Source organism: Nothobranchius furzeri, chromosome 13 (genome assembly GCF_043380555.1).
Source record: "Nothobranchius furzeri strain GRZ-AD chromosome 13, NfurGRZ-RIMD1, whole genome shotgun sequence".
Taxonomy (NCBI): Eukaryota; Metazoa; Chordata; class Actinopteri; order Cyprinodontiformes; family Nothobranchiidae; genus Nothobranchius; species Nothobranchius furzeri.
The window spans coordinates 60,342,468-60,366,746 of NC_091753.1; the positions used below are offsets into that span (position 1 = coordinate 60,342,468).

At 45.6% G+C, this 24,279-nt stretch overlaps 1 protein-coding gene across 1 annotated transcript; it reads right to left on the reverse strand.

Moving 5' to 3' along the window:
- Positions 1–3,632: 3,632 nt before the first annotated feature.
- LOC107374522 (pannexin-1) lies at positions 3,633–19,107 on the reverse strand. The gene is made up of 8 exons (XM_015942676.3): positions 18,908–19,107; positions 17,033–17,227; positions 13,475–13,590; positions 10,329–10,516; positions 9,942–10,220; positions 5,009–5,231; positions 4,571–4,805; positions 3,633–4,374 (listed from the first exon to the last, which is right to left on the reverse strand). The coding sequence occupies exons 2-8, from the start codon at positions 17,211–17,213 to the stop codon at positions 4,289–4,291; spliced, it is 1,308 nt and encodes a 435-aa protein (XP_015798162.1). The 5' UTR covers positions 17,214–17,227; positions 18,908–19,107; the 3' UTR covers positions 3,633–4,288.
- Positions 19,108–24,279: the final 5,172 nt, after the last annotated feature.

Below are 24,279 nucleotides of genomic sequence, written 5' to 3' on the forward strand. Positions count from 1 at the left end.
AGTTTCCTTTGATTTCATTTTAAATAAACATTTAGAGTGCCCAGGTAGCACATAAACAATGCAATTTAACGGTTTTCTTAAAGTAGGAACGTTTAATCTGTGCGGCCAGAGCGCTCTCCTTCCTTCTGCTCTGCGTAAACCTGAGCTGATCACCTACTTGTGCGTAATCAAATGTCTATAGGGGACAAGATATAGCCATGATGTTCACTTTTACCTCAGACCGACTTATTGCTGTTTTATGGTGTGGCTGAATCTGCGATCCGCTGCCACGCTGACTGGAATAACAAATGCTGCAGTAACATGAGATGTGGTCAGGTTCATGAGGAGTCACTGGCTGGAGCAGACCCGACTCATCCCAGAAGCTAATATCTTAATTTGACCTTGAATGAAAAATAACCTCTTAAAAGTTTTTATCACGGTGGAGGCAGCGTTCATTTCTGCCTTCAGTCTGACGGCGCGCCGGAGTTAAAGCAGCGTGCGCGCTTATTGAATCTGTGTGTGTGTGTGTGTGTGTGTGTGTGTGTGTGTGTGTGCGCGCGGCACAGCCGCTCCAGTCACCGCGTCTCATTATTGGCGCTATTTAAACCAACGTTGTAAAATGACTTCTGCCCAGCCCAGATGTGCTCACATGTGCACCCGTGAGCCGTGGCTCCGCTGGAACGCGTCTGACCTCTGACAGACGCACTCTGAACTTCAGATCTTCAGCGCGCTGTCAATAGCCTGGATGGGAATCATTTCTTGTTATTTAGTTACATCCACAATGTTCTGTGTGTGAGGTTTACAACGTCAGAACACCTGCATGAGACAGGTGTTAATTACAATCTGCCAGAATGACTCGCCACCTTCAGATTCCTCCAACACCGTTAAAAATGATCAAATACGGAACATGTCGGCGTGCGCAGGCCAGAGCGCTGAAGCTCGGCGCATTGTTATTATGAAGCTAGGGCACATGTGGAGGACACACGTGCAAAAATATACTTGTTTTCAGTTACATTTATTGGGCCCACTTACTTTTTCTTTGGCCCACCCACAAATGAGTTTCTGGCTACGCTAATGGTGACATATGACAGACTTCTCTGAGCTCCGCAGCCATTACACTTTTCACCTCGCGCACCCCCTAGCGGCAGCTCGCGCACCCCCAGTGGTGCGCATAGCACACTTTGGGAATCCCTGGTGTGGGGGATCAGGGTCAGCTGTTTCACAGCTATGAAGTCCTCCCAGAGATGGCCTACCACCTACTTCAGTGGGCTCACACATGACAGACACAGAGCAGGCCAGCTAACCACTAGGAACCGCCTCCACCCCAGCCCCCGTCTGGTTGGAGTTGTTCCCAGCTCAGGTGAGCTGTGTGGTTCTGGGGGAACCAGAACCAGAACATATCTGGACCACAAATCAGCACTCACTCCTCTGCTCAGAGCCAATCACCATCTTACCTGCAGCAGAATGATGTCACGCTGAAGAATCAGGCCTCTGATCTGTTTCTGGGTTAGATTCCCTCAGCAGGAGGTTTCTCACACCGCCTACAGGGGGCGATAACAACAGCAGTAACTTCATGAAAAGTAGTAAAAAAAAAAGTAATTTTATTGAGGCTTACCTTTTACTTTGACCCCTTTACTTTAGTCCAGCTGGTATTTTGTCTTTTGGGTGTACTAGTCTGTTTCTAACTGTTGTGTATGGTGTTGTTGGTGTGTTTATGTTGTGTTTTTTCATTGTTGCTCTTATTTTTTCCGTTATGCCTCTGATGTATGGTAGGGTTATCACTGGTTTTGGTTCTTGTCTTTCTGGGTTTCTGGTTCTTTTTTTGGGTTGTTCTTTGCTTTCTGTTTTTGTTTGTTGTTTTCCTTTGTTTATTGCCCATGTCGGGTATCCGCAGGTCTTTAAAGCGTGTTGTATGTGTTTGTCCTCTTGTTTACGGTCTCTCTCTTCTGTTACCTGTTTGCTCGGTGATATAATGTTCTGATTACTGACATGTTGTGTATGGTGGGGTGTTCTGATGTCCATGATAGATATGGGTCTGTGTGTGTTTATGTTTAGGGTCCCGTCGGTCTGCCTGGTGATTTTCATATCCATAAATGCTATGCTGCCTTCTGTTTCTGACTCATAAGTGAACTCTACGCTGCCCGTGTCGTCCATGTTATTCAAGTGTTGTGTTAGTGTTTCTGTTTGACCTGTTGGTATGATTTCCAGTATGTCGTCTACGTAGCGTTTCCATAGTTTTATTTTGCAGTTGGGGGGGCGGTGGCTATGGCTTTCTGCTCCAGGTTTTCCATGAAAAACTGGCACAGGGTGGCTGATAACGGGTTACCCATGGCGAAGCCTTCCAGTTGTTTGTATATTGTGTTGTCGTATGTGAAGTAAGTGGAGTTAGCTACCAGTGCTATCAGTTGTGCTATGTCGTCTGCTGTGAGGTTTGTTGTTTTGTGTAAAGTCTTGTCTTGTCTGATTCTGTTAACTACTATGTCTATGGTTTTCTGGGTTGGTGTTTTTGTGAACAGGGATGTGACGTCATGTGAGATGGGTATGTCGTTGTCTTCTATTGTAATTTCCTTTAGTTCTTTTGCCAGTTCTATGCTGTTTTTGCAGTGTTGGTCTGTGCTACCCAATAACGGGCTGATGATTCTGCTGTTCGTTGTACAAACAAATGTTGATGGAAGCGGTTCCCCCCGTGTGAGGAACGGTGTGAGGTCAATGGTAAGGTTGAGACAGCAACTCAAACACAGGTTTTACAGCGACCTCTGATGGAGGGGAGAGAGAACTACACACAACAATGAATTTATGAGGCCCAGTAACATGAAAAACCATGTATTTACGAGAAGGAACAACAACTTAGTCTTAAACCGGTAAAACTTTCCATTCACCCATCGGCGGCTCAGTCGTAGCTGCTGCTGCTTTAAAAGGTTCTCCTAGAGGACCTCAAACGCCCCAGTCAGCATGGAAGTGATGAGTCACTCGCACCTGTATAACACCTTTCAGTCAGAGGAGCCCAAATCGCTTTACACTATTCACCCATTCACACACAGGTGATGATGAGCTACACTGTAGCCACAGCTGCCCTGGGGGCTCGGCCAGTGAGTAGCCACTTCCTGTTGTCCTGGTTTACGTGGCTGTGAAGAACCAGTAGAGCCTTCCTACTGCAGCTACGGTCAACAACCTTATCAGAATTACTAAACTCACAACTTCATTCAAAAGATAACGGTGTAGTCGTCAATAACTGGATTCACCTTACCAGACATGTTCGAGGGCCGCTATCCAGCATACTTTAGTTTGAACCTGCTTCATCACACCTGACTTCAATCAGCAGGTGATTAACAGGCTTCTGCAGAGCCTGATGAGCTGCTGCACAGGTGGATCAACCACGGAGACGTGCAGCATACCGGCCCTGGAGGACCAGGGTTCCCCACGCCTGTTTCTGATGAAGGGCTGAAACAAACTCACCTCCACGCGGTCCCGTCGTTAACGGCGCGGGTGAAAAACACGTTTACAGGTGCAGACGCTTCAGGAGCGCGCTAATCCTAATTCAGAAATACGTTTAGTTCATGTATACTGGGCCCAAGAAAACCAGAAGCACCTTTAATATCAGAGCCAGAATATTTCAGCTGGGATGATTTTATAAATCAGACCTGAGACCAAAATCAGGTAAACGCGCACGCACACACATTATTTATTTTCACAAGCTCAAACAGGCACCAAACATCACGTTTACAGCAGTTTATCCTGGAAACCAAAACAGATTCACATTTTCAATCATCCTAAAAATCAGACACGTAAAAAACGACGGCAGCTCTTCCCACAGCAGGATCAGAGAAGAAAAGACCCGACGTACCAAAAACACACGAAACGCTCCAACCCTGAGAACAAAATGACTCGTGTGAAGTTAAGAAATTCAAAAAGGACCAAATCTGAAGGATTTTCCTCCAGAAATGGATTTTTAGAGCAAAACTGTCAGTTTATGAGAATGTGTCCAACATGGTGAACATCTTACTTATCAGACTAAAGCAGCTGGACTATTAAGCAGAAGTCTTCAGCAAACATGAACATAACTAAACCAGATGTTCTGGATCCGATTCTCCTCCAGGCAACAGCGAAACGCCACGGCCGGCCAGAAACATACACGCCTGTAGATCATGACAACATGCATGTGGAGCCCTGAAGCACGTCTGGTGTTTGGTGTGTGAGGGATGAGGGCGCTGCAGATCCACGAGGGGCGGAGCTGTAGAGTGTTTCACAATCATAAAATAATCCCAACCCTAGTCCCAACCCCCCCCATCAACAGCTTCCTTTCAGCCAGTCACATCGCTCGCTGACGGAGAGCCCCGCCCTCACCAGCTCTGCTGCCCGTGACATCACTGCTTCCTGACAGTAATGGACTGAATTCTGAAAGAAAAACAAAATGATTATCGTTTCTCTACAAGTTTCTAAAAACCGAATCACGTTCTGGTTTGTGCTCCAGGAAAAGCCCGAGATTCCTCCTCTCATCCACGTCATCTCCACGGTTTCTAGACCTTCATCATCAAAACCACATTAAACAACAGAATGATCGTCTTCCTGATCTACTGATGTGGTTCCTCACCTTGCATCTCCGTTTCCAGCTTAGCGTCGTTCCCTGAGGTCGAGCTGGAACGTCCCAGGTTGTTTTTGGCTCCAAGGTCGGCGTCTGCAGTGTTTATTTCTACGTGATCCGGTTTCACCGTGGCTTTTTTCCCATCCACGTTATCCATCTTCACCAGGCCGAGAGTCATCAGCAGGTCCAGGGTGTTGACATTTTCTCCAGAGCATTCACCTCGTTTCCTCAGCATCTCCAACACCTGCAGGTGGGAAAACCGGAATGACCGGAGGGCAACAAATGAAGGTGGCAGCGTGGAGCTACCTGTACTAGTCCTGCCAAAAGCAGAAGTACAAGCTTCAGTTACTGCAACACTTTAGTCGTCTAGATGTCGGCTGGTAGTTCCGGACTAGTTAGTGGTACGGATCGTGACGTCCGATGGAGGACACAGGAAGTGGATCAGACCTTCATGTATTTGTATGACTTGAGTTCGCTGATGTTCTCCTCCAGGTAGAGCAGGTACATGGAAAGGTCGTCCCATTGGCTGTCAGGCTTGGGCAGGATGCTCACGGTGGGAAGTGATTGGTAGGTTTCCAGGAAGCTGGTGTATCCTTGGCAGAACAGGGGGCGGAGACTGGCATAGATAACAGCGGGGATCAGAGCGATGAAGACGATCAAGTTTACGAGGCTGGAGAGAGAAAAACAGGAAGAGTGTAGCGTTAATGATTAGCGATTATTTATTCAAGGATCAATAAGATGTGATGTTCCATATAAATATGAAACATGAACCTGATTGGTCGTTGAAGGTTTAATCAGAAACCTTTAGTTTTTACTTATTCAGGGACCATGAACACATGAACTCAGTCAGGAATAAGGTTAGAAATGATTTTAATTCTATTTTCCTGAACTAAACGATGCACATGACTCCGTACGACTGAACGGTGGTTATAGGCAGCAGATGATGGAAGGCGGGCCAGAGGTTAGAGCAGAGAGGGATGGTGCAGTCTGGGTTGTAACATCAGTTGATGAGCTAAACTTTAGTAAGTCGTCCGACGCCAGTGTGCAGACTACGATGCCCTTGTGTGTGTTGCTCACGGCGGTCCGGAGGAAAGGCAGCCCGAGTGGTGAGGTCACCGGACGTGGAGACCACGAGAGCCCAAAGAGTCGTAGCTCCCTTTGAGTTCAGCTTTCACCGGCCATGAGATGCAACCGGGGTCTGCAGGTTAGTCTAGAGGTGTTGGGCGGCTCCTAAAAGAGCCGTCTCCATCAGGTGAACGCCGCCCTGACCGTTACTCACCACGCCGCAACTGCCCAGGGGTCCCATCTAGAACACGCTGGGCAGAGTCTGTACTAAAACCGTACTCAAGCTCAGCTTGACGTATAAAACATGGAGGACGCACAGCTGCACGCAATCTCCGCTTCATTAATCAGAGACTAACGACAAAGGTTCTCAGGTCTTTCTGAGTCACATCCCAACCTCACCACGCCCACTTTCTGCCATAAATGGTCAACGCAGAGTGCCTTGTGGGTCTCCTGCATGTACACAAGTCGTTGCAGCACTCTGCCATTAACGATGGCGACCGCAGATGCAGATCAAGGAAGCAGAAGCTGAGGTAGCTGTGGGTGAGGTGGAGAAATGAAAGGAAGACTCCTGGGTAAGAGTCACGCACGCTAACCAGTCACCCGAAGGGAGAACCTCTAGTCTAGGCCAAGAAGCCGGGGCGCATGATCAGTCGGGCCACAGACACATAACGCCCCCCTGCTGATAGCCAGCATTACGTACTCTGCGCTTCAGGCTGTGTGTGTGTGTGTGGGGGGGGGGGGTACAAGCGATAATGCTGCTGGACTTAACTTTATCCTTCTCAGCAGCAGCACTGCAGGTGCTCTCCATGTCCAGCATGTGTGGAAGCCAGGTCCTTAGTCAACTTAAAGTTGTTCACATTTTTCCACTAAGTTTTCTTTCATGAATCCCAAAGTTTGCGTGGAAAGTTGCTTACGCAGTTTTACGACCCGGCTTTGTGTGTAAGCTAGCTTAATGGATGAGGCTCCTGCTCCTCCAAGGTCAAGAGCTGGGCCCGGTAGCGTGTCCCCTGATCACCAGTGCGTCGTTCTGAGATCTGTTCATCGTGACCTAATGAGCATCTCATCAAAGGACAAGGAGGTGAAGCTCATCTATTCTGCACACCAGAGTGCCTGTCCTCCTGCACCTACAGCTCCTGCACACAACTCTGTTGTAAACAACAGTCCACCATCACTTGAACCTGCCGCAACGGTGCGTCCCGTAGCACCCACGCAAGACCCGGGTCTGGAGAGGTTGCGTCCAGTATCGGTCTTCAACCATCACCTACAGGTCGGCGGGTCTAGTCACTCGTTCCCGCTGGACAAACCTTAACACTTTTGTGCAAAATCGTCCGATAAAGGTCCCAAACGAAAACCTCACATTCCTGTGACCCTTGAGGGGTCGCTAACCTGCGACGCTATCTTAGACACCAGGTGAGACTAGGGGTCGATGGGTGCACCTTTCTATCGGCCAACCGATCGATCGGCCCCAATCTCTGGTTTTTTCAAGCTCAGTGATTGGCTAAAAAGAGCAACTGGCGCACCCCTAGTTAATGTTAAAGCAAATCACTGCGATAGAATACTTTTCTGGACCAGCGTGTCAAAACCGGTATAAAAGTTCTGTTTTCAATCTTAGAAAAATGAAAGTCTAAAGGAACAGATATGATTCTGTAGTTCAAACAGCGATGCTTAACGTGTTTATTTATAAGTGAGAACATGACTTCCTGTCCAGTTCAAACTGGTATTGTTTAAGGAGTATTCATATCGCTTTTCACAATAAAAGGAAAGAGAAACATTGACGTAATCTGCTTTCAGTTAAGACATGAATCTGCAAATGGGTGATTGGGAACGCCTCTGCTCGGCTGCAGCTGGCCAGGTCTGCACCAGGACACCCTGCGCCGTAGATGTCCGTCTTCATGCTCAGGCTACAACAACCTCGTCTTCTGTGTCTTTCTCAACCTTTCCGTCGGTCGCAGCATGTTGGTGCATCATTCTGTGTCCGTGTCTGACCTCGAGTTGTTTTCTTCCCTGTTTGGTAAAGACCTGATCAATTGCTTTGAGCCCATTATTGACCTCTGTGGGTTAAAGCTCTGGACTCGGGTGACTCAACCACTGCCCATGAAGCTCCCCAGGACTCATTTGCTCTTGCAGTGTTGTAAACAACAATGGCGCCCACGTGGCAAGTTGTTATGGCGTCACTGGTCAGCCCCAGCCCCAGGGTATGTGTTGTCCCGGCGACACCTCGCCCTGCAGCGTGCTCTCCACCTGCCAAAACGACCAGCAGCAGATGATCTGCTGAACGAAGGGAACCAGTGGGATCATACCGAGACAGCAGGTCCGCCACGTAGGATGGAGACGAGCGATTCAAAGCCTTGTATACACACAAGGCTTGGAAGTGAAAAGCTGACCGGGAGTAAATCAGCAACAACAGGTGTAATGTGCACGCGTCTGTCGGTGTTAGTTAAACCTCTGGCTGCAGTCCGGAGTGGTGGAGGTTTCCATGGGGCACCAGCACAGCCATATTTAGGTTTTTACTAGTCTGACACAAAAGACGCAACGATCAGTGGAAAAATTTGCAGAGAAGCGATGAAAACTCCAGTCTGGTGACACAACCATCTTGTTTTTATCCTAAAGTAATGACACAGAACGGCCAGGGATGCATTTACAGAGCAAACATCAGGTTAGAGACTGCCATGAACTAATGTTTAGACAAACAACAAACTCTTTTTTACACAAACATGAATCATTTAGGCCTTTAAAGTCTTTTTTATGAGAAAGTGTTTTTCTCCAAACCAAGTGAGGTCAGCTGAGGGAGTCCTGTTAGCTTAATCCAGAGAAAATCTGGACTCTACTGCGGCTCTGACACAGAGGAAACTTTAAATGTGTATAATTGTACTTCTGGTGGACCAGAACCATAAAGTTCTGAGTTTGCTGCTCGCCCCAGAGAGCAGAGATCAACCAGAGGGAGCAACCATCGGCCAAAGAGGAGAGGTTGTGCTGCCATGTGAGGAGAAGCAGCGGGGGGGGGCAGCTCGAGTTAACCACGTTAGCTTAAACTCGTGTGCTAGCATCACAATATAGTACAGATTACCATCATGTACCAGACAGTTAAAGTAGTATCGCTCAGTTAATATAATACTAATACTAATGAGCATCTTTCAGCTGTCTCACACTCGTTAATATCCGCTCACCTCACCTAGTTTAGCTTAGAGAGAGGGAGAGAGACGCCTGTCCTCCGGTTCTGGAGCACATGCGGGCTTCTGTGGACTGGATCCGACCCAGACACCAGCGAGCCAGTCCAGCTGGTATTCTTAAAAGCTGCACATGATCCTCTCCTGGTGGTCCAGGCGGTTCTGATCTGGTTCTGACCCAGAAACCAGCTCAATTGACCCGCTGAGCCCCGCACGTCTCTTCTGGAGGTCGGTTCTGACCTGGTTCTGACGGTGATCTGAATTCTAGAAATCCACATTTAATTTTTTAAACCCCTCCACGGGTCGTCTCCGGAGCCCAGCGCGGACCTCCCTGACCCGGTACCGACCCATATGGGCTACAGAGGTCCGTCTTTTCAGCTGCAGAAACGCCCTCAGGCACGGAGATAGAGGCGTTGTTCCTCTGATCTGGAAACCTGGGGACTCGATGCCCAGACAGGCTGGAGTCGGTGCAGCCTTCACACACTCTAGTTTACCAACATGAACACAACCCAACACTAGTAAACACACACTGACTGGATCACATGACCTCTCTACCCTAAACTAGCCACTCTCCACACCGAGCTGAGGCAGCCGAGCTTCTGACTGCCTTTGGTTACGTCAGAGTTCAGATTCAGAAACAAGAGAAAGGAACTTTTACTAGAAAACTGCTGTTATGTGTTTTATAACCAAATATCCACAATAAGCTTTTCTAATAGTCTTCTCATGACAGCATTTTATATGAACTAGAAATAAACTTAACCTGCTATTTGCTCTTTAACATATGTTTTGTACGTTTTTCATAATAATGGCATCGATCGATATGATATTTTTTATCTATGTACTGTTTTTCCATATCGTTCAGCCCTACTAGAACATCTTACTTTTAGCTAACTCGCCTCCTGGACTAAACCAACAGCAGCTTCCTGTCGTGAGTCCAGATGGGTGAGTCCATGAATGTTAGTGACAGGGTTAGGGTTTTCTAATCCGTCTGTTTTCTATCAGAGCTACTGCAGGAGATGGGTGTAGGAGACTATTTTCATGTTCAGCCTGCATCAAACACTCAGAGAGACTGATCAGATTTCTAAATAACTAGTAAAAAACAGGTTCTCAGTGAACTTGCTCTTTAAGGTGCACTCCATCAAAGATACCTGAGCAGAGAGAAGACGCCCACGGCGATGAGCTTGCACTGCACCTTGTCTGGGACGGTGCTGTCATTCACCAGGAGTCCGATGCGAAGTCGGCAGCCGAAGTCATCCGTGATGGAGGCCAGTTGGAGGTAGTACCCGAGGTAGAGGCAGGCACACAGCAGGGTGACCAGCGTCAGGCCACGGCACAGCAGGTAGAACAGCAGCAGCGACCGCGAGCAGCGCTTGGTCATCAGGAACTTCTCCACCAGTGGGTAGTTGAAGCAGCCGTCGGTGGGATCGCTAAACGGGGAGGGGAATGATGTGACAGACATGCGTAACAGCTGGCTACAGATGTGTCAGACAGACCAAGAGCAACCAGGTCAACAGCAGCGGGGCCAGGGTCAGTACCTGTCTGAGTTGAGAGGTCCAGAGCCGGCTAAGCGTTTAGCCAGAGTGACGGCGCGGTTGTAGCAGCGGTCCAACTCCTCCATGATAAAGGCCAGGTCCGACTGCAGCAGCGGAGCCGCGACGAACCTCCAGAACAAGGCTGGGGTGTACATCAGAACCGCCACTAGCAGCAGGATGTAGGGGAAGAACTGAGCCGGTCAAAACAAAGCAGACGGGTCGCAATCAGCTGCAGCTTCTCCTCAGTGGACCAAGATCAAACCATGAGTCAGCACATTTTTTATTCAATGAGTAAGTAAGTAAAAGTTTATTTATAGAGCGCCTTTCACAGATATACATCACAAAGCGCTGTACAACATGATAAAGATCAGGGCAAATACCTCTAACCAATAAAAACATCAGAAAAACAATAGCAGTGATAAATGTAGAAAATACAATCAGGAGTATAAACAAAGTGAAGGTGTGAACCCGAACAAAGCCATCATTCTGAAACATTTAGGGAGGGAACGCCTGGATGAAAAGGTGAGTTTTTAGATGATTTTTAAAGACCTCTACAGTGTTAGAGAGACGGAGATTAGAAGGTGGACTGTTCCAAAGTCTGGGTGCAATAGTCTGAAAGGCCCCGCCCCCTTTGGTTTTCAGTCTGGTTCGAGGAACAGCCAGGAGGTTTTCAGATGTGGATCTAAGGTTCTGAGAGGTGATGTGTGGGGATAAAAGCTCAGATAGGTAGCTTGGAGCCTGCTTGTTAAGAGCTCTATAGGTCAGGACTAAAACTTTAAACTGTATTCTATATTCTACCGGGAGCCAGTGGAGGGACTGTAAACCTGGAGTGATGTGAGCTTGTCTGCTGGATTTGGTTAGGAGTCTGGCTGCTGCATTTTGGATGGCTTGAAGGCGTGAGAGGGAGGTTTTGCTGAGACCAGTAAAAAGAGCGTTACAGTAGTCTAAGCGTGATGACACAAAGGCATGGATGATTTTTTCCAGATCTGCAGTAGAAACCAGTTTACGGACTTTTGAAATGTTTCTCAGTTGAAAGAAACAAGAGCGGGAGATGGTTTTGACGTATGAGTCTAAACTTAAAGCTGGATCAAAAATAACTCCCAGGTTTCTAATGTTGGCCTTGGCTGATGGGCAAAAAGAGGCAATTTCCTGCTCGATTTTTGGCTGAAGTTCCGGGGGTGCAGCGATCAGGGTCTCTGTCTTGTTAGCATTGAGGACAAGAAAGTTGCTGGACAGCCAGTTACTGATCTGGGTCAGGCAGAGTACAAGTGTGGCCAGCCTGTCCAACTGGTGTGGCATAAAGGACATATAGAGCTGAATATCATCAGCGTAGATGTGGTAGATGTCTGGGAAAGACTGAATGATGCCAGCTAGGGGAAGAATATAGAATGCGAAAAGTAGAGGCCCTAGAACTGAACCTTGTGGGACCCCGCATGTTAGAGAGGCAGTTTCTGAAGAGAAGGTTTCTGACTTCACTGTGAATGTTCTGTTGGTGAGATAGGAAGAGAGCCAGTCTAGAGCAGAACCTGAAATCCCAGCCAGAGCATTGAACCTGTTTAGTAGAACGTTGTGGTCTACAGTGTCAAAAGCTGCACTGAGGTCAAGCAGGACCATGACAAAGCATTTCCCTGCATCAGCAGCCATCAGGAGGTCATTATGCACCCTTACTAGAGCAGTCTCAGTTGAGTGCTGCTCCAGAAAGCCAGACTGGAAGGGGTCAGAGACCTTTGACTTAGAAAACCAGGATCTGAGTTGGGTTTCAACAACCTTCTCAAGTACTTTACTGATGAAAGGTAGCTTAGAAATGGGCCTAAAGTTACTGGTGGAGCTGGCGTCAAGGTTGTGTTTCTTTAAGAGAGGAGTCACTACTGCATTTTTAAAGTAAGATGGAACACAGCCTTGGCTCAGTGAGCTGTTGATCATAGTCAACAGAGATGGACTGATAGAGGCAAGGGACCCGACTAAAACAGAGGGAGGTAAGATATCTGATGAGCATGATGAGAGCTTCATCTGACTGATTATTGAGGTTAAGTCATTTAGTGTAATTGGGGAGAAGGAGGTGAAAGACTCGGAGCACTGGGGGGGCCTCCCCTCCTGAGGGGGCGAGGGCTGGTGGAATGCTGGATCTCAGATTCAGCACCTTGTTTTCAAAAAAGTGGAGAAATCTGTTACAGTCATCAGCTGAAGATAGCTGAGCCTGCTGCGGAGGAGAAGACACGATGCTGGAGATGGTATCAAACAAAACCTTAGGATTATTCTTATTTTGACATATGAGGTTGCTGAAGAAAGAAGACCTGGCATTTTCTACAAGCTTCGTTGTATGGCTCGAGAAGTTCTTTAAAATATTCACGATGAACAACCAGACCTGTCCTCTTCCACCGTCGTTCCGCTTTTCTATAGGAGCGTCTAAGATCAAGCATCTGGTTGTTCAGCCTGTGTGAACTGGAGGCACTGGAACTGCGGCTGGTTTTGTAAGGGGCGACCTGATCTAGAATTTTGAGGCACTGAATAAGATGCCCCCCAGGGGGTGGGTCCATTTGAGAAAATCCCAACATTTATTTCTTATTTATCCTTTAAAATGACATTATTTTATGGTGTTAATGTTAATAAGCTATACCAACGTGGTGCTTTACTTTAGCTTTGAGGTCGTCGAGTGAAACCACCGCGCGGTAGCGGCCATTTTGTGCCTGTAGCTCGGCCAGTGTGGGGAAGCACACGGTGTAAATATGCTCTGGTACACACAACGGACTCCGGTTTTAGTTAACTGGAGAACGGGTAAACGACGTTAAACGGGTTGTTGATCACAGCTGGAGGTAGCATTCGCATTTCAGTAGCCTGCGACCACCACAGATGTAGAAGTGTTATTGATCAATACTCCCGGCCGTCTCATCGAAAAGGTTTCAACCACACCTTTAAAAACTAAATTAGCTGCAGAAACGCTGTCGGTAAATAACACTTCCACTAAACTAACAGAATATTTTACCACACCCCCTCTGAGGTTGAACTCCTCTCCACGACTCTCTAAATCCGCTGTGATCAACTCAGCATGAATCATGGGAAAGTGAATCATCGTAATCTCAACAGTCCAGATGGACAAGTCCAACCATCGAGTTAGTTTTAAGTGTGTGTGTGTGTGTGTGTGTGTGTACCTTATGCAGCCACAGAGGCAGGGTGTGTGTGTGAACAGCAGCCCAGCAGTAGGAGTCCACATAAGCAGCCTGCTTCCAGGAGAAGCTGGAGGGAGCAAAACAGCTGATCTGACTTCCTGAGACATACAGGAAACAAACAACAACAAAGTCTTTAAAGACAACAACTAAACAGATCCAGATTTAAAGTCCAGTTCAGTTTGATTCAGTAAAACCTAAAGAAAATAAAGAGTTGCTGAAAGAAAACCAGCAAATCTTCGCTTCAGAAACTTAAACACTTTGAATGTTGGTTTGATTAAAGCTGTAATAAATAAAGTAGGTAAAACACGTCCACCTAAAACTAAAGTTCAACAATTCTGAGACCATTTTTTACAAATAAATGTCCTGTTCACCCGCTGATTCAGCACAAAACTAGTCAGCTTTAGACTAAACTTGATGGGTTTGGTAAGCTGAGTGCTTTAAGAGATCAACATATAGATTACCTCTACTTGTGACAATAAGCTGTGATACTCTATCTAAATATAGAATATCAGCCTGCCTGGTCTTCACTGTTGATCAGAAGACTCTAGGGTTCTGTATTTATTAGGAGATTGTAAACACTTCGTCTTGATTCATTAAAGAGTCAGGTTTATAAAAATAAGAATTTATTTTACCAACAATTAAAACACGACAGGTTAACATTTACTGTGATGGATGGATCTAGGTGTGATGGATGGATCTAGGTGTGATGGATGGATCTAGATGTGATGGATGGATCTAGTTGTGATAGATGGATCTAGGTGTGATGGATGGATCTAGGTGTGATGGATGGATCTAGGTGTGATGGATGGATCTAGGTGTGATGGATGGACCTAGGTGTGATGGATGGATCTAGGTGTGATGGATGGATCTAGGTGTGATGGATGGATCTAGGTGTGATGGATGGATCTAGGTGTGATGGATGGATCTAGATGTGATGGATGGATCTAGGTGTGATGGATGGATCTAGGTGTGATGGATGGATCTAGGTGTGCTGGATGGATCTAGATGTGATGGATGGATCTAGGTGTGATGGATGGATCTAGGTGTGCTGGATGGATCTAGGTGTGATGGATGGATCTAGATGTGATGGATGGATCTAGGTGTGCTGGATGGATCTAGATGTGATGGATGGATCTAGGTGTGATGGATGGATCTAGGTGTGATGGATGGATCTAGGTGTGATGGATGGATCTAGATGTGATGGATGGATCTAGGTGTGCTGGATGGATCTAGGTGTGCTGGATGGATCTAGGTGTGCTGGATGGATCTAGGTGTGCTGGATGGATCTAGGTGTGCTGGATGGATCTAGGTGTGATGGATGGATCTAGGTGTGCTGGATGGATCTAGGTGTGCTGGATGGATCTAGGTGTGCTGGATGGATCTAGGTGTGCTGGATGGATCTAGGTGTGATGGATGGATCTAGGTGTGATGGATGGATCTAGGTGTGATGGATGGATCTAGGTGTGATGGATGGATCTAGGTGTGATGGATGAACGTAGATGTGATGGGTGGATCTAGGTGTGATGGATGGATCTAGGTGTGATGGATCTAGGTGTGATGGATGAACGTAGATGTGATGGATGGATCTAGGTGTGATGGATGGATCTAGGTGTGATGGATGGATCTAGGTGTGATGGATGGATCTAGATGTGATGGATGGATCTAGGTGTGATGGATGGATCTAGGTGTGATGGATGGATCTAGGTGTGATGGATGGATCTAGGTGTGATGGATGGATCTAGGTGTGATGGATGGATCTAGGTGTGCTGGATGGATCTAGGTGTGCTGGATGGATCTAGGTGTGATGGATGGATCTAGGTGTGATGGATGGATCTAGGTGTGATGGATGGATCTAGGTGTGATGGATGGATCTAGGTATGATGGATGGATCTAGGTGTGATGGATGGATCTAGATGTGATGGATGGATCTAGGTGTGATGGATGGATCTAGGTGTGATGGATGGATCTAGGTGTGATGGATGGATCTAGGTGTGATGGATGGATCTAGGTGTGAATGCGGTGTTATCAGAACTTCCGTATCTAGGAGAGCCGAGTTCTGGATGTAAAAGAATTGGGTTAAGCTATGAAGTTGATTATTATAAAAACACATCAGACGCTATCTGTGTGTCTACTTCACCCGTTCTGGGAGACCCTCTTTGTGGAGCCGAAGGTCAGAGAGGTCGGATGACCTCTGGCACCAGAGGGCTGTAGAATACCGTGGCACCGACCCTTCAGTCCAGAGATGTCTCGGGTCACGACAGATGGATGGAACCGAGCGTCTGGGACTCTGAAGGAGTCTAACCCCGGGTTTCCACGGGAGCCGTCAGCAGCACGTCTTGCTCGTGTAAGCTGCTGCTTGGCCCTTCCCACGAGACGCGAAGCAGCAGGGGAGCAGCTGTCACCGACCGAGCACGAAGTCAAACGAGTGACTTCGCCAGTAAACACAACAACAAGCAGGAGAAAACTACAACATGGTTTGTGTTTTATGTTCTGTCCGTTTTATAATCGCCAATACGGACCTGAAAAACAAAGGAGACCGCTAGCTAGGTGATAACTTCTCACTGGACCGCACAGATATAGAAACTTGACCCGTTTCAGAGGCGTCGCGCGTAGAAAATAGAACCGGCGCGTAAAGGCCGCGACATGCTGCTCCTGAGAAGCGGCCGACTCGCGCTGCTGACGGCTCCAGTGGAAAGCCGGGGTGAACAGTATCAGCTCGTTCTGCAGGAACTGTTCCTCATCAGCCTCTGGTTGGCTACACAATCATAACACGAGAACATTAAACCAGATTACTCCGGTGGTTACTCACTTCTAGAGAGTTTCAGAGCGGCCACCTGAAGCAGAACCCTCGTCACAACCTTTCTGCACCTGCGACGCTGATACTGGAGTATCACCAAGAGCCTCAGAAACACGGAGGCTCTGATCCGGGTAAAGGACTATCGATGTGTCACGAGTCTAACTTAACCTTACTTTGTCCTTGTGTGAGAGCAAATGGTGACGACCTCGTCACATCAACATGCTGACACGTATTTCTATCACCGTAACCATAACATTCATTTCACACTTCAGTCATTGAGCACAGACTAATGAAACATTTCATTATACTATAATTATTATAAGTAGCAATAAACAAACGTTTATTTAATGATTATCTAGATTATAAGTTGTAGAAGTTCACATCTGGTTTAGGAAATCCGGGCTGTGAGTGTTCCTTATATGGAGGCATGAAGAGTCCTGACAGATGGGACCTCGAGGAGAGAACATTATTGTTGACATTTGGTTATCCGTGTTCAGAGCTGCAGGCTCTGAGCTCCAGCTGGTGGGATGGAGCTAGGGCGATTTAAAGGAGACACGTGCAGTCTCGTGTCTCCTCTTTGACCAGGTGTTGAACGGTCAAACTACCTCAAACTGACCGTTGCTGGACGTTAAACAATAAATAGTTAAACACCTACAGCATTTACAGTCACTAAGCTTTTATCTTTAGCTAGGACCTGCAGATGAGAGCTTTTGTTAGAGGAATTCACCTGGACCCACACTCACCTACGGAGACTTCCTGAGCGAAGGCGAGTGAGATGAGGAGGAGGGGCAGTCCGACCGCCACACAGGTCACCATCTTGTCCACGGCCAGCTCCGTCCGGATGCTCTTGTAGCGAGCTGGGTTTGGATCCTTCAGCAGGAAGTCACTGAACACGTACTCTGTAGCCACGTGGGCGATAGCCATCTTTCTGCTCCGTGCTAATAAAAGAAATAATAATAATAACAGAAGCAGGTCTGGGCGGCGTTTCCTCCTGTGTGTTTTCTTTCACTCGTCAACACAAATGACAGCAAAATAAAGTAATAAATCCAGTTAAAAAATAAACCTTCACTGACTGAAATATACACGGTATGTAAAGGTGAACGATTTCTTTATGTTTAACAACGGCAAAGGTGTACGGGCTTTTATTTTGACAGCGTCACAGTAACCGTAGCTAAGTAGGGAGACGCAACACAGAAGCAAACGTAAATCTATTAGAAGTAAAGATGGAGCAAAGGGTAGACTATTAACGAATAACGGAGAAGAAAACACAGAAAACCTGAAGAATACTTCCGTCTAGCTTCAGCTGATGAGGGGAACAAGGTCTGCAACTAGAATTCAGAATGTTATGAAAACGGAACGTGTGTGTGTGTGTGTGTGTGTGTATATATATATATATATATATATATATATATATATACATATATGATTGTATTAGTTGTGAAAAGGGCTACCAATGTAATCAGTTATGCATTATGGTTTAATTTATGATGAAAATGTTGTATTTATTATTTATTTTTGTTTATGCCTAGCTCTTACGTTGGTTGATGATACGGATTTACCATCAGTTCTGGCCTTCTCAATATTGACTGAATGCTACACGGTACATACATATACATGTATATGTACTTTTACACGTACATACATATACATGTATATGTACTTTTACACGTACATACATATACATGTATATGTACTTTTACACGTACATACATATACATGTATATGTACTTTTACACGTACATACATATACATGTATATGTACTTTTACACGTACATACATATACATGTATATGTACTTTTACACGTACATACATATACATGTATATGTACTTTTACACGTACATACATATACATGTATATGTACTTTTACACGTACATACATATACATGTATATGTACTTTTACACGTACATACATATACATGTATATGTACTTTTACACGTACATACATATATATGTATATGTACTTTTACACCAAATAAATACCAGATTTTAAGAACTGAAATGTTTTCTTCAGGTTTTAACTGTACTGAATTATCCTGATTGTTTAGTTAATATGTGAAACTTGTTTACTTGTTTTAATCAGACGTAAGCTTAGTTCATTTAAATCAAATAAAGTAACCAAAGTGTGTGTGTGTGTGTGTGTGTGTGTGTGTTGATCTATTAGGCCGTTCAAATGAACTGAAACTCTGGACGCTCGGATCCAAAAAGCAGCACATAGAGCCGAAAATAACAGACATTACATCCATGTCGGTTTGCTTTAGCTGTTCTACACAAAAACAACCTAAACTGACTAAACACTTGTGTTGTTTGGTCAGATGTCACAAATCTAACCGGCTGAAAGTCAATAAGCTGCAGCAAATGAGAGGTTCTTTTTGGCGATTCGGTAGAAGAACCGACCTTGTTGCTTTAATAGTAAACAAGCTGAATCGGTTCATGTGGTTAAAAATGAACTCGAGCTGAAAACAACTCGTGATTTTAGCCACAGCGGCCGTCTTTGTTCAGACCCAGCCGCTGTTTTCATCTGCAGCTCGGCAGCTTGTGTAAAAGCAACGACGAACCTGGTTAGACTCACTGGGTCGGTCAAAGACCGCCTAAAACACGTTCACCGGAACTTACCGACGCGGGCTCGGCTGGGTGGCGTTTACCATTTTAAACCTTCATGTTAGAGTTGAGAAAGTTTCGATGTTTTCCTGGACATCTTCGCGCTCCAGCAGAGGCACAGAAACAACTTCGGACCGTCTCTAACCCTAACCCTACAGGAAGACGATAAACACCTTCCGACATTCCCTCCCGCTGCTGCCTTCATGGACTCACCAGCAGCGTGGGTTTTCTCAGTGTACGCTGCCTTCAATTACAGCTGGTAAATTTGAAATCAGTGCGAAGAATTAAACGCTTTTAACTCTTTTAAAGACTACACGTCTCTTGTGAATTTTCTTCGATATAAAATGAATTTAATATATCCTGATTAAAAGCCGAATCCTAATGGATCCTCTTTTCTGTCTTGTCTCGGTATCTGACCCAGCGGTTTGTCCAGCATTGTAGGTTATAAAAATAGTAATAAGGAGGCTAAAACCTGTCAACTCCTATATCATATGTAATGTGTCACTGCCATGTATGTGAATAATCAAAATATGAACACACATGTATTATCATTTACATTATTTTTAAATGTAATGACTTTAGACAACGCAGTAAAATGAATTTGAAACATATTTATCTTTTTAAAAGATAATGATCACTGTGCAGACATTTCCATTTTAAAACAACACATATATGTATTTTTGTTGTACAATTTGAGGACCTGCTTGAAAATGAGATGACACATCTCAAGCGGTTTTCATCCTCATAAAATATAAGTGAAAAAAAAATCCCATCTCCCCCTCCGCGGGTGGTCTCATCCTTCCAAGCTCGGGTCCTCTACCAGAGGCCTGGGAGCTTGAGGGTTCTGCAGTATTTTAGCTGTTCCTAGAACTGCTCTTTTATGGGCTGAGATGTCTGATGTATTTCTGGGATCTGCTTTAGTCATTCTTCCAGTCTGGGGGTTACTGCCCTGAGTGCCCCGATGACCATGGGCACCACAGATGTCACTCTCCAGGCTTTCTCAAGTTCTTCTTTGAGGCCCTGGTACTTCACTAGTATCTCATGTTCCTTTTTCCTGATGTTACCATCACATGGTATTGCCACATCAATCACATTGGCTGTCCTATGTTGTTTGTCCACCAACACAATGTCCGGATGGTTCACCATCACCATTTTGACCTTAGGGCTTCCAGTCCATACTGCACAGATGTTTCTACACTATGCCAGCCACTTGGTTGTGGCGTTCCATGCATGCTTTCCCTGCCAGCATCTTACACCCTGCAGTTATGTGGTGGATTGTCTCAGGGGCCTCTCTGAATAGCCTACACCTTAGGTCTTGTCTGGTGTGGTAGACCTTGGATCTGTTGCTCTGGTGTTCAGGGCCTGTTCCTGTGCAGCCATGATGAGTACCTCTGTGCTGTCCTTCAGACCCGCTCTTCTTAGCCATTGGTAGGATTTCTTGATATCAGCCACTTCAGATACCTGTGGGTGGTACATCCCATGCAGGGGTTTGTCCTCCCACGATGGTATTTCCAGCGTCTCCTCCTCTGTTCGCCATTGACTAAGACACATTCACTGAGCATGTCATCTGTTAGGGCCTTGTCCTTGATGTACTTATGGATCTTGAATGTTTCATCTTGGATAGTGGCTCTCACACTCACTAGTACTCGGCCTCCTTCCTTATGGCTAGTGTACAGCATCAGGATACTGGATTTAGGATGGAACCCTCCATGCATAGTTAGGAGTTTCTGTGTCTTGACATCTGTGGTCTGTATTTCTTCCTTTGGCCAGCTTATGATTCCTGCAGGAGATCTGATTACCGTGTACACTGTAGTGTAAAGCGCTTTGGAGTCCTTACTCTGAGAGGCACTATACAAGTGCGGGTCATTTATTGTTTATCATTTACTGGCAGGGCATAGCTGTTAATTGCCCAGGGGTCTCATTTATCAAACGTTGCGCAGAATCCTTACTAAAACCAGCTGCACGCAATCTCCGTTTCATAAATCAGACACTAACGAGAATGTTTCTCAGCTACATTTTAGTCACATCCCGCCCTCACCACGCCCACTTACTGCCATAAATAGTCAATGCAAAGTGCCTTGTGGATCTCATGCATGTACATATGCCGGCTGTTGCAGCGCTCCGCCAATGACATGGCGACCGTAGATCAAGGCAGATCAAGGAAGCGCTATTTCACAAGCAGAAGTTGAGGTACCTGTGGGTGAGGTGGAGAAATGAAAGGAAGTGCTTTTGCAAAACACATAAGAGAAAATCCACGGAGTGGCACAACGTTGCTGAAGCCGTCAATGCTGTGTTCTTCAGAGAGATCTGTGGCAGATATAAAAACAATGGTCCAATCAGGATTCGATCCCCAGACTCCCGGGTGAAAGTCACACACGTGCTAACCAGTCACCCAAACAGAGACCTGCCCTGTACAAGTAGCCAGGGCGCATGATCAATTGGGTAACAGTGACAGGACACACACTGTCACAGACGCATGATGTTCTGTCTCAATCTGTCCCCCTGCTGGTATTCTGTATTCCGTATTCTGGCTTCAGGTTGTGTGTGTGTGTGTGTGTGTGTGTGTATGTGCAAGCGTGCGTGTGTGTGTGAGTGTCCACCATCGACATACATACTGGACAATTCGATTCCATAGGCTCCAATAACACGTTTTTTGTCTAAAATGGGAGGTGGCCACCACCGCCATTTTGACCGTGTCACAGGTTCCGTCCAGCCCAGACAATTCCATAAAAGGGAAGAGAGGAGGCGCTGAGGGTGGGGCTGTAAGGCTGGGATCGACTGACGACACCCGGTCGAACTAGCTACAAGCTAACCTGAAGCTAACCCTGGCTAACCCAAAGCTAACGCGGAGGTGGGAGCCGAGCTAACGGATGTAGCCACCTAGCTACAACCCAACCGGAGCTAACTGTGGAACACCCATCTACCTGAACCTCACACGGAGTTTAGGTGGAGGTTTTCGGCGCTTTTTCGTGAAAAGTACCTGGATTAAAAAAGTATTAAATCGGTAAGTTTATAATTTATTTCCGTAATGAACCCATATTTTGCTTTGAGCAAGTTTTCAGTACCGTATTTTGCGGGCTATAAGTCACTCCTGAGTCGCACCAGCCATTAAATGTATAATCAAGAAGAAAATATATATTTAAGTCATATTTTGGGAGGACATTTTATTATTTTTCTTACAAAATCTGAGACCAAGCGTTTCACATTGCAAGACAAGCACCGGTAACCATAACAGAATGAACAACGCGGGCGCAGCAGCGCTCCATGGTCTCCAGCCAGCACAGGAGAGGATGGCGGTGTTTGAAACCCTCCCGGCCGGCGAGGAGAGCTCATTCCTGGGCTGGAGCCGGCCCTCAGCACCCCGCCACTGGCTACAGCAGATGCTGGCGGTGTTTGAAACCCTCCCAGCGGGACAGGGGAACTCATTCTTGGGTCGGAGTCGGGTAGGTAGCGCGGTGTAGCCTACATATTTTGTTATATAAGTCACTCCGGAGTATAAGTAGCAGGACCGGCCAGAATATGTAAAAAAGTGTGATTTATAGTCCGGAAAATACGGTAGTTATTAGTATTTGAGATAAATTAGCAGCCTAAATACATTTCATATATTTCCAAAACGTAATACTTGTTTGTATCTTGTACAGCCAACTAGCCTTTATTCTGGACTCGGTACAATTCACCAAAAGTAAAGAGACATTATACAGATGAAGTAAGCACAAGATAACTTACTGGAAGAAACAGAATTATTATCATGAGAACCAGAACAAGAGAGCCTGATAACAGTCATGTGAAAATAACAGTTAAAAAGTATGTATGTATAATAGAAATAAAAATATATTAGAATTAGTGTAACTCAATGTGATCCAAACAATAAATCAGCCATAGCTGATTAGTAAATATGACATGAGATCTGGGAGTTTTTATGTTTCATTATTTTATTAAATTTTTTTCTTAGATCTGTTAAAAGGTCACCATGGCAACCATGTCTCCAACATCAGCTACACAAAGCAGCAAGTGTAAGTACCAAGTACCTGTCTTGACCACTTCATGTATGGTTCTGTACTTTAAACAGCTCGGCCAAACCGGTTATTTTTTTCTCCATAGCCATTTGGATCATCGGTGATAGCTAAGTGAGGCGTGGTGCCCAGAGAGCTGCAGAGACCCTCAGACAACCTTGGCCTCCCTGACGTCCGTGTCTCCTGGTTCGGTTGGGGCGGACTGAGGTGGAAAGACCTTCTTTTTTCACTCCCGGCATGGAAGAGCAGCTCCGGATGTCATCATTCACTGCGGCGGCAATGACATGGGGGTGGTCAGCAGTGTGAAGCTGGTCAACATGAAGGAGGACCTGCACCGGCTTCACCTTCTCCACCCTCATATGACCATCATCATGTCGTCCATCACCCAAAGGCGTAGATGGAGGGCAGGTGTAAAACCTGCTAAAATTGAGAAGGCCCGGAGGTTCGTCAGCAGTGTAATGGCTACTTTTATTTCTAGTTTAAATGGTGCCGTTGTGCATCCTCACATCAGACATGACAGTCCAGGGATATTTTTGTCAGACAGAGTTCATTTCACAAATAGGGGAAATTATATTTTTTTAACTAATATTGCCGATTGTCTTAAAGGCCAGCTCCAAAAGCAGTGAAAGACTTCCAGGTGGGAGTCTCGCTGCTTTTGAATTTGGCCTTTATGACAGATTTATTTTCAGGCAAACAGGATAAACATATCCCTGACTGCTATAGCTAATGTGTTGATGATGTAATTTATCTGTAGCCATAACACTGTTGAACTGTTCTTCCTTCAAACCCCAATGTTGCACTCACTCTGCAGCTCTCTGGGCCCAGTTTATTATTGTTTTTTTTAATGTGCCGACACTTTGTGCCCTGTGTTATAAAACGTAGTGTTAAAAATAAATGTTTTTGCTCAACTACTGGAATTTCTTTGGTTAAGACTAGAAAGTGAGGAATAATCATTTACAAGTTATTTGTACAACAGGAACATTTTAAATCCCAACAGTTTCTTAGACAATAGAAATGTGTTCTTTACTAACTTTACTTGGTTTAAAAATCTTACTAAAATAAACAGAGTGCCGTATTGCAAAACCCAATCATACTTGTTATGTAAATATTAGCTTTGTAGATATTTTTTACAGATCTATATTTGTGTGCAACAAAAACCAAACTTAAATAATTTGTCATTCTTTATTGAAAAACAATAAAATACAGGTATACAGAAAGTGTTGGAAAATGATTATGTGAATGTATTGCTCTTTAAATGTAATACTATTCATCTTTAAAAAGAAAAACTCTAAAAATGTCCTGTACAGCAACCTGACAGAAGAATGGTGGTCTGTCTGTCAGAATGTGCTGAACAGATTTGCTCCATCAAGAGGA